Source organism: Hipposideros armiger, unplaced genomic scaffold, assembly GCF_001890085.2.
Source record: "Hipposideros armiger isolate ML-2016 unplaced genomic scaffold, ASM189008v1 scaffold_234, whole genome shotgun sequence".
NCBI lineage: Eukaryota > Metazoa > Chordata > Mammalia > Chiroptera > Hipposideridae > Hipposideros > Hipposideros armiger.
The window spans coordinates 813,626-823,746 of record NW_017731584.1 but is presented as its reverse complement, the minus strand read 5'-3'; the positions used below and the strand labels follow the sequence as shown (position 1 = coordinate 823,746).

General features: G+C 40.0%; 2 protein-coding genes across 3 annotated transcripts in view; both read right to left on the bottom strand.

Moving 5' to 3' along the window:
- Window positions 1-827: 827 nt before the first annotated feature.
- The window catches only part of CASP8AP2 (caspase 8 associated protein 2), a 53,460-nt gene continuing 44,166 nt past the window's right edge, over window positions 828-10,121 (bottom strand). The window contains exon 12 of one of the 2 annotated variants that reach the window (XR_002125397.1): window positions 828-1,678. The gene's annotated coding sequence lies outside the window, so the exon portion shown is untranslated. Of the gene's footprint in view, window positions 1,679-7,022; window positions 7,043-10,121 lie in introns of those variants that run through there. The other variant, XR_002125396.1, reaches the window with a different exon arrangement.
- Window positions 3,921-6,898, bottom strand: GJA10 (gap junction protein alpha 10). The gene is given in 8 exon segments (XM_019655014.1): window positions 3,921-4,321; window positions 4,323-4,404; window positions 4,407-4,440; window positions 4,442-5,080; window positions 5,082-5,245; window positions 5,248-5,511; window positions 5,514-5,914; window positions 6,804-6,898. Coding segments are annotated over 7 exon segments (1,713 nt in total). The 5' UTR covers window positions 5,899-5,914; window positions 6,804-6,898; the 3' UTR covers window positions 3,921-4,176.

The window sequence follows — 10,121 nt, the reverse complement described above, 5'->3', positions numbered from 1 at the left end:
GATACAGATATACATAGATATGAGACGTATCATAAGGAATTGACTCACACAATTATGGAGACTGAGAAGTCCTACAATCTACCTTTTGTAAGCTAGAGACCCAGAGAAACAGGTGGTAGTTTTGAGAACTATAGAGCCAGGAATAGAAGTCATAGTCAAAGGCAGGAAAAGGCTGGTGTCCCAGCTCAGGGGAGCTCACTTCAGCTGGTTAGAAGGTGCTTCCTAAAAATAAGTTGCATGTAGTATGTGCCTCTTTTTGCAAAAAATGAAAATTATCTACCAAGAAAGAAAAAAGTACATGTTACTATAATTACAGGGCTGATACAAAGAAAGGTATACTGGATGGAGGGTTGGCTGAGAAGGAGTGGCTGGAACTGCCTCTGTGAGGCCCCAAAAGGCAGACACGCAGATGGAGGTTTCCAGCAGCTAACCTCTCTGTGGGCAAGGACACGGGAAGCGAGAGCTGCAAGCAATTGTTAAGGTGCATGAGGTAGGGGACGAGGTCGGAGGCAGGGGCCAGCACGTGAAGGCTTTGTGTGCCAGGCTAAGGAGTTTGGATTTTATCCCACAGGACAAAAATGATGCAGAGCTTTGTGACACTGGACCAAATTGATTCTCCTAATAACTTGAAGCCTTTATTCCAAGGTATGTGGCCAGGGTTGGTGGACAGTCTGGCCATGAGATAGAGAATGGAAGAGCTAAGTGGCTCTTCCATGGGAACTGGGCCCACCTTTATGGCTCTCAGAATTCAGACAGTAACAACCAGACAATCAGCCTCATGTATTGGCTAATTAGTGCATATCACGTGCCCGTCCATGTCTCTATGCTCTATAAGAAGAAGCATTAAGTACTTTTTTATGCTCCTTTCCTGGATGGCTCAGGACCCCTGGGAGAACAAGGAAGGCAGGGAAGAGTCACTGCCCTGGAAGTCCAGAACGAGATCCCGCCCAGCACCTGTTAACCCCCAGTCATGGCATCACCACTGACCCTCCATGATCCCAGCAAAAGGACAAAGAAAAATCATGCAATGCGAGTGTTTTCCAATATTGTAATTAATATTTTATGTCATGGTATTTGTGACAAAAATCCAGCTGGTTCATCCTCAAGAAATGTACTGATGAGAGGAAAAGAACAAATTTCTCATCAACTGCTCCTTTATAGACAGGAAACTCCTGGGCTGCTCTGGGCCCATGTTCAAGGGTCCAAATTTCTGCTGCCCCCACTGCTGCTGCAGAGCTAGGGTGCTTGCTCAGCAGCACGTCCCACTGGGCTGCTGGGTAGGGGAAGGTTCGCCATAGCCCAATCCTTCTCACCTCAGGGTGACAGCAGCTCTTACCCCTAGATTTTCTCGAGCAGTGCCCACTTCCTTCCTGCCTGATCCCTGCCTGAGCATCAGACCTGCCTCAGGCAATGAGGCCATCCGGGGCAGTGAGAGTCCACCCCAGCCCCATCAGGGAAGGGTCTCCTGTGTTGGGTGAGCCCAGCTGGAAGCAACCTAAACACATCCATCATCTGGCAGCTGTCTCTGTGGAGGGGATGGTTCCTGCAGCTCTTTCTGCAGTTTGAGCTGACAAGGTACACCTTTTCTTCTGCAGATACCAGCTGCTTCTGGGTCCATTTTTCTGACCCCAGGCATGCATTATTTTTTCATGATAGATGAAAGTTCTAGAAGCATGTTCTGAAAGAGGAAACAAAACAAACAAAACAAAATAGACTCAAAGTGCTTATACAAGTCAATCCTGCCCTCCCACTTGGGGCTCTATGTATGTCACAAATAGCAAGGATCCAATTAAAACCTGCTGCAGAAGACAATTCTCCCTATGTTTCCCCAGAGATGAATGCCCATTTAAGAGATTCAATTGCCTGCCAGCGTTACTGTGAAATAGCTGAATCCCACCTGCCATCTCTTTCTCCAGCTGTCGCTTTGTCCAAAACCAGGTCTCAAACTAAAAAGCCAACCTTTTCCTAAGTCCCATCTTTGCCCCCTCTACAATTAACCAGATTTTTGACATTCTATAATGTGGAAGGGAACATTGATCCAAATGTGGAATGTAATGTTCTATTTTGTAATGATCTCTCCTTGATCCTAAAAATATGCTAAACTTCAGCTGCCTTGCACAGGGAAAGCAAGAAGCAGCAATGGGGTACCGGAGAAAAGGCTTGGGTTGAGTCAAACAGGCTTGGTGTGAAATTCCAGCTCATTCACTCATCCAATAAATATTAATTTTTGTCTCTGCTATGTCCCAAGGACTGTGCTTCACCACATCCTAATTGTGTGACTTTGGACAATTCATCTGTTTTCTTATCCATAAAATGGGAATAATCACAGGCCTGTAATAAGGAAGACGATGGCGATTTCTAGACCACAATCACACCCTTCATAAAGTGGGTTTCTTTCCTCTCCTTCTTCAGAGTTTCTGAAAATTGATATATTATGTAAAACTTCTCAGCCAAAGGGGTCTATAAATTACAACAACCACCCTCTAACCACCATTAACCCTTGTTAATGATGTTGCATCAAAAAAGACCTTCCCAAATGAGACAAAGAACCTAGAAATAACAGAGATTTTAGATTTAATATTAGAATTTTTAAGATGCCATAAACAGGGATAAGAGACAAGCAGACTGGGAGAAAATCTTTATATTATATTATATTATATTATTATACTAATTATATTATATTATATTATATTAATTATATATAAAATCTAGGTAGACTGATTCCTACGCAAGGTATGGCTTTAGTGCAGTAACAAAATACCTCTAAACTCATAGGAGATATAAAACTGGGGTAGAGGGATTCAGTCATTACTAACACAAAGAATGAAACAATAGAAAAAGCAACTATGTGAGCTTAACTAAATTAGCTCAACTGGGAAGTTCCCCCTATAAATTTGAAACAGTTGTGGTTTTTTCTTTGGGGGGTTGTTGTATGTTTGGTTTAGGTTTGTTTGTTTTTTAAACAGTAAAAAGCTGCTAGAAGCAGTGGATAAAACAAGTGTCATCCTTTTTTTCCAGAATCAAGAAGAATCCACAAGTATACTTTATGTCTTACAATGACCAGGGAATGTTTATTGCACAGTGGCTTTTTAGAGAACAGAATTCAAATCAATACCATATTGATTTTAGTCTTTGTGAAATATATCCCCAAATATTTGTATATGACTTTTAAATGCCAGAGCTATTAAAACAATGGAGCATACCCTCCTTCCTTAGCTAGACAAGGGCAACTCAAGGTTACAAACGATCCCTCCTCTGATCCATTTTCCACACTGTGACAGAAAGAGCTTTTTTCTCAAGTGCAGCTCTGATCCCATCACTCCTCTGCTGCACATTCTGAGTTTTCATTGCCACCCTTCAGGCCTCCATGCTCCCTTCCACAGCCCTCCTGTCACCCTGTGCTCCAGCCATACACGGCTCCCCAGATAGCTCTGCTATGTCACACCTCTCTCCCTTTTTCAGTGGTGCTCACTCTACTGTGATGGCCTTCTTCCATGTACCCCACTCCTCCCAGGTCCGGAAAACCCACCATATCTTTGAAGACTCAGTTCAGTAGTCACTTCAACTATGAAGCTTCTAGACGATGTGATAAATATACACAATGGAATATTACTCAGCCAAAAAAGAATGACATCATTTGCAGCAACGTAGATGGATCTAGAGGGTGTTATGCTAAGTGAAATAAGTCATACAGAGAAAGACAAATACCATATGAATGCACTTTTATGTAGAATCTAAAAAACAAATCAAACAAACAAAATAGAAATAAACTCATAGATACAGAGAACAAACTGATGGTACCAGATGGGAGGGGGTTGGGGACTGGGTGAAAAAGATGAAGGGATTAAGAAGTACAAATTTGCAGTTACAAAACAGTCACATGGATATAAAGTACAGCATAGGGAATATAGTCACTAATATTATAATAAATATGTATGATGTCAGATGGGTACTAGACTTATCAGGGGGATCACTTCTTAAGTTATATAAACGTCTACTATTTCTGTACACTTGCTATACTATTAAATGTCAACTGTAATTGAAAAAAATTTTTTAAACTATGAAGGTTTTCTTGACCCATCCATAAACAAGTGAGCATTCCGTCCTCCTTCGGCCTTCTAACATGGCACCTTACACTCAATCACATTTACATGTTTACCTGTCTAACTTTTCCATCTAGATTCTGGCCTTTTGATGGCAGAGATGGCATTTTATCCATTTATATGACCAGCACTTACAAGACAGATTGATATAAAATAAGCTTTCAATAAGTTTATGTTGTGAGTTGAATTTAACTGAATGCATTAAATGAATTAACTCTCATAAATTGACCTCCCTTTTCTTCTCTTCCTCTCAACACAGACAGATACATACCGGGAAGGATGAAAGGGAAGGCTAAGAAGGGCCAGAGTGGAACATCTCTTGTGATGATTCCATGATCAGTCTGTTTGTCTTTAGTTACCATTGATGTTCTGTGCCCAATGGCTGAAGGCAGGAGTGAGGGGCTGTTTTCCAGGTGCGGAAAGTCCAAGCCAGAACTATGCCGAAAACTGGAGCTTCCTGAGTCACTGTGCTGCTGTCCCTTCTCAGACAGCCATCTAGACAGAAGGCTGGCCTTGCGACTACCCATGCGAGATCTGTCTGTCCAGATTCCACTCTCTCTCACGCTGCCATCGCTGTTTCTGCAGTGACTGTGCAAGTCTGTAAGAGGCTCCTCTGAGGATGGCAGGTCCTGGGACTTCTCCCAGGCTCCTATTGCATGAGATGGACTGCGCCTAGGAGCCATTGTTGCACCTCGCCAAGACTGGGACATTGTATTTTGTAGGCCAAAGGAGGAATGGTCCGGTCGCTGTCCCAGGTGCTGAAATCTAGCACAGTCATCCTAGGGATATGGGCTGTGGACATGGAGCTGTCCACTGTGCTGATCCCTCTCAGCCCAGTCTTTTCTACAGCAGCAAGGGTCTACCTCAAGTTGCCTGGGCTGCGAGATATGCCACAAGGTTTTAGATTTTGGCACATTGACTCGGATGACTTGCTGTTGATTGTTGGCTTGAGTCAAAGAGATTCTTTCAGACAAAGGGGGTGCAAATCATACACTGCTGGAGCACTGAATATTTTTTCAAATGGAATGGAGGGTCCTTTTCATCCTCAATGTCCTCCCTGCTGGACTTCTCATAAAATGCCCTCATGATTTTTCTGATTCCCAGATGAAATATTTCTAGTACATTGAGGAACAAAGAGATGCTGCAATGGTGTGCATAAAGAGCATGAAAATGGTTTTCTCTGTGGGCCTGGATACAAAGCAATCCAATGCATTGGGGCATGGAGGTTGAGTGCACTTGTAGAGAGGATGCATTTGAAAACCATAGAGAATATATTGGCCTATCATAAACCCTACTTCCAGCACAGATCTGATCAAGATGTGTAAGACATAAGTACGCAGCAGACAACCTTTCAGAGGGACTTTATGAATACTATTCTGCTCCTCTAACCTTCTCAGTTCTCTATCTTTTGTTGCTCCTCCAGTTCAAGCCCTGGATTTTCCATGTGGGCTCTAAGGTGTGACTTTTGCCTCTGCCTCTCCTTTTCAAAGGCCCTGAGTCTATAAAGGGCATGGCCCATATACATCAGAGAGGGAAAAGACATGAAGATGATCTGTAAAACCCAGAACCTGGCCAAAGAGAAAGAAAAAGCATCATCATAACAGATATTGTTGCAACCTGGCTGCTTGGTGTTGCAGGCAAATGCTGACTGTTCATCATCCCAGACATCTTCAGCAGCCACACCAAGTACCAGCATTCGGAAAATGAAGAGGATGGTCAGCCAGATTTTCCCCTCTATGGTTGAGTAGGAGTGAACTTCCTCTAGGATGCCACCCAATAAGTTCCAGCCTCCCATGGTAAGAAACTAATGTCTGAAATATAAAGAGAACACTGAGGTTAATAGCACCCATGGATGTAATGTATAAAGACACAGTCTCATCAATACAGCAGGTTCTTTTTTCATGTCACTAAAATTATGGAGGATTTTCCAACCCTAATATTTATGGCCTATGCTTGATGAAATAGAATGGTTCCAAGGAATATCAGTTTTTGAGGAAAAAAACAAAACACTAAAGACCCTGCACAATCTGATCCAATTTCCTTCCTATCCACTTCTCTCCCACATAAATTTGACTGTCATTCTAGTATACTCATTGGCTTTCATATTTGTACAATGCATTCTCTTTCACAGTTTTGCTCTTTTTTCTACCCATCTGAGATGCCCCATTTACCATACATCTTACAGGATCTTAAACTTCCTCCAGGAAGTTTTCCCTAGCCATCTCATGTCAGAGTGATTTTTCCCATTCCATTATCCCCACAACACAGTTGTTTATACCACTCATTTGGCACTGTGCCTAAAATGTGTTTTGTGATAGTTGTACCCTATGTCCCCCTTCCTGGAAAGGTACACCCTTTGCAGAGACAATTTCTATAGCATTTTGGTTTTTGCATACAGAAGGTATCAATAAGTAACAGTGGGTTGAATTGTCTTTTCATTTTAAAACTTGTTTTCTTGACCCTATCACTAGAACAATCATCAGCAGAAAAACAAAGATCCTCATTATATATTATTCATGGCTCCCACTGCAAGACTGAAAGTACAAGTAAAGAAATCAGTCAAGGGCCAGCCAAGTGGCTCAGTTGGTTAAGAGTTGGCTTGGGAGCGCGAGCTCTGAGCAGCAGGACCACCGATTCAGTTCCCACATGGGCCAGTGACGCTGCGCCTGCTACAGCTAACATTGTGAACAACAGCCCCACCTGGAGCAGGACTGCCATGAGTGGCGGCGTTGGTGTAGGCTGCAGCCCCTACTGCAGTGGGCTGCCATGAGCTGCCTTGAGCGGCCATCCAATGGCCGGTGACCAACTGCCTCAGCCGGGAAAGAGCACAATGATCATAATATCAACATGGGCCAGTGTAGTGGCATCCTCCACAACTAGACTGAAGAACAACAGGACAGCAACTTGTCTGTTCCCCTTCCCCGATTCCACAATAAAATCTTAAAAAAAATTAAAAAAAAAAGAGAGAGAGAGAGAAATCAGCCAAGTGGACCTTCACAAATTGGCACAGGTTGGCAGTAAAAATTAAGCAGATACAGAAACAGTACCTTTAATAAGACATATGAATACATCCATAAAGCCACCTCTAAAACAACATGTCTTCATGGAAGCTTTGTTAACTTAAAAGAAAAGTAAATATAAATCACTTCTCTAGCAACCTTTTAACCCGGAAAAGAATAGAGGCATAGCTGACATAAGTTACTTCGTTTACCCTGAAAAAATGCATGCTTTTCAAGGTTCAATGAGGTTAAAATACTATACTTGGTAGGCTTAAGGTTTCTAAGATGTGGAAGACTTCTAAATATGAAAGACATGGAGGAAAAAACAAGAAAGCATTATTAAGTTAAAACAGATAATGAAACAATTTTCTCCTTCCATAATTCATTCATTCAATAATATTTACTAAAATCTTACTATCACCTACGCATTTTGCTAGATGTCAGGGAATTCAACAATGAGCAAGATATGCCTGGTCCAACGCTCACAGTAGTCACTAAGGACTCCCACTAACATATAAAATGGACAAATAGTGAAAAAGCACAAATGAATATCAACTCAAAATTACAAGAGAAAAAAACATGGAATAGTTATATTTTCCCTACTTATTTCCAAACACAAAAATAAATTCTAAATGGAACAAAGTATTAAATGTAAAAAAAGTAAACCATAAAAGTATTAAAATGTAAAGAGTGTGTTTTATAATCTTGAAATAAAGGGAGGTTTTTATAAACACATCAACGCCAGAAATTACAATTGGAAAAAAAAACATATTGATTTTACCCAACAAAACTGAATGGCAAAAGTGGAGATGTTCAGAAAGCATTTGGGTCTAGAGAACAGCAACAACAAACAAACAAACAAACAAAGGTATAAACCAGAGATAAGCATTTCTGCATAATCATTGAACAGGTAGATGAGATCACTCAGGGACAAGAAGGCAAAGTAAGCCAATGACGGAAACCTGAGAAATAGCACGGAAAAAAGTCTACAAATGAAAATGAGAAATGGCCAAAGAAAGGGAGGGGGAAATCATGAGGGTGGTGTCACTGAAACCAAAGCAGGAGAGTTTCAGGGACAGAACATTTGACAGTGCCAAATACACATACACATACCATTATTTAAATAAATTAATGGTGGGATATATACACATATATAGCATGCTCAAGGATTCAAAAACTCAGTACTATTTGTAAAGATGCCAGCTCTCCTCAAATCAATTGATCCATAGATTCAATGTGAGATTATGTATCACTGAGTAAAATAAAACCGTGTGTGTGTGTGTGTGTGTGTGTGTGTGTGTGTGTGTGGTGTATATGTATGTGACTAGATGATCATGGAGGATAAAGAACAGAAGGATACACACCAGGAAGTTAGTATAGGTTACTGGAGGTCTGTAGGAGGTGATGAGAGTGGAGAGGGAGTTTGGAGCGGGAAGGGAGAAGCAAAAAAAAGGAAAAGACTCTTCTTCTAAGGAAACATGACTGATTTTTACACAGTGTACACATTTATGAAAATTTATACATGTATGTGCATATATATGTATACACAATTTTTAAAATAAAAATTTAAAAGTAGTAGATACTCCTAGAATTTGAAAGGGGTATTAATGAAACATATTTTATTCTATGTACTTGTGAATTGTTTGAAATTCAAAAATTAAGAATGTAGTCACATATAGTGCTTGCAAATAAAAAATTTGATTTTAAAATTTTGGACTTATGTCTCATTAACTGAAGCAATGATTTACTAAGTTCTATCCTCTCTTAAAGACTTTAGGTCCTTTCCCATAATCATTCGTTTAAAAATTTTTGGCCATTATTCTTTATTAAAAAAGAATACCTTTAGCACTTAAAAAAATGTAGAGCTTCTATTTCATATAAAAACCCTGAGGTGGGAAAGCTAACTCATTTCATTAACTTATTCTTTACCTGACAATCCTAAAGTATTTAATGCTTCTTTTTGCCACTATCTCCTTAAAAACTGGAAATTACTTTTAAAGAGCAAATAAACTAGGCCAACATGAAAAACAGAAATACAATCATACTCATATTGACATGTATGAGCAAGATCCTTTAGACAAACATTCCTGTTTCCTAAAAATAACTAATTTTTACCATTAAATGACTACAGGTCCTAGAAATATTCTTGAATTTTCTTTTATTATCAAATAGTAATTTAGCATCTCCTATGTAAAAAGCTGATGTGTCTTTCCTGGATTTTATTTCAGCTCGTAACTTACTGTCCCCACAGGGATTTCCTATATTTCTCATAAACAAAATACACGTATTTTCCACTTACTTTATAGGTGGCCAAAAAAATAACAACTGGGCTCAAAGAACCTTAAAGTTGGACGATGTGTAGCTAACTAGTGGAACAACTGCTGCTGGTTACAGATATAAAGGCTCTAATCAGCTGGCTGTGGGGCCCAATCCAAAATGAGCACAGTAATTTTGATTAATGGAGTCTAACCCAGTCCTCTCCTGAGGTGAACATGTTCTTCAGTGCTTTGTAATTCTCTTGTAATACTTCTTTCTAATTGGCACTACACTGGTGCCCCTCCTGGTGTATCATTTGGAAATGAAAAGTGAAACAAATGATAAGTTTTCTTTTTTTGTTTATGACTGATTACAGTGATTTGATTTGGGGTGCACTTCGTCCAGTCAATTGACTGCTCTAGGAATCTGTCACACATTAATGGGTCATGTCCAATTTTATCAACAGCTGCCTGGGGTGAGTCTCACCTCATCAAAAGTGAACAAATAATGAAATGACAATCAAACCCAAAGTGTTCTTGTAAATCATGCTATCCTGAAAGGAGAAACATCTTAAAAATAAATTAAGCATTTTTAGACCACCAAGAGGGGACTTCACCTGTCTGTAGATATTTTTACACTGAATCCTCTGAACAGTGAATATATTACCTACTCAAGAAAATATTTAGACCAGAAAGTAAAATAAAAGTCAACACAACAATATATCAAATTAAAAAAAAAAAAAAAAAAAAAAAAAAAGGATACC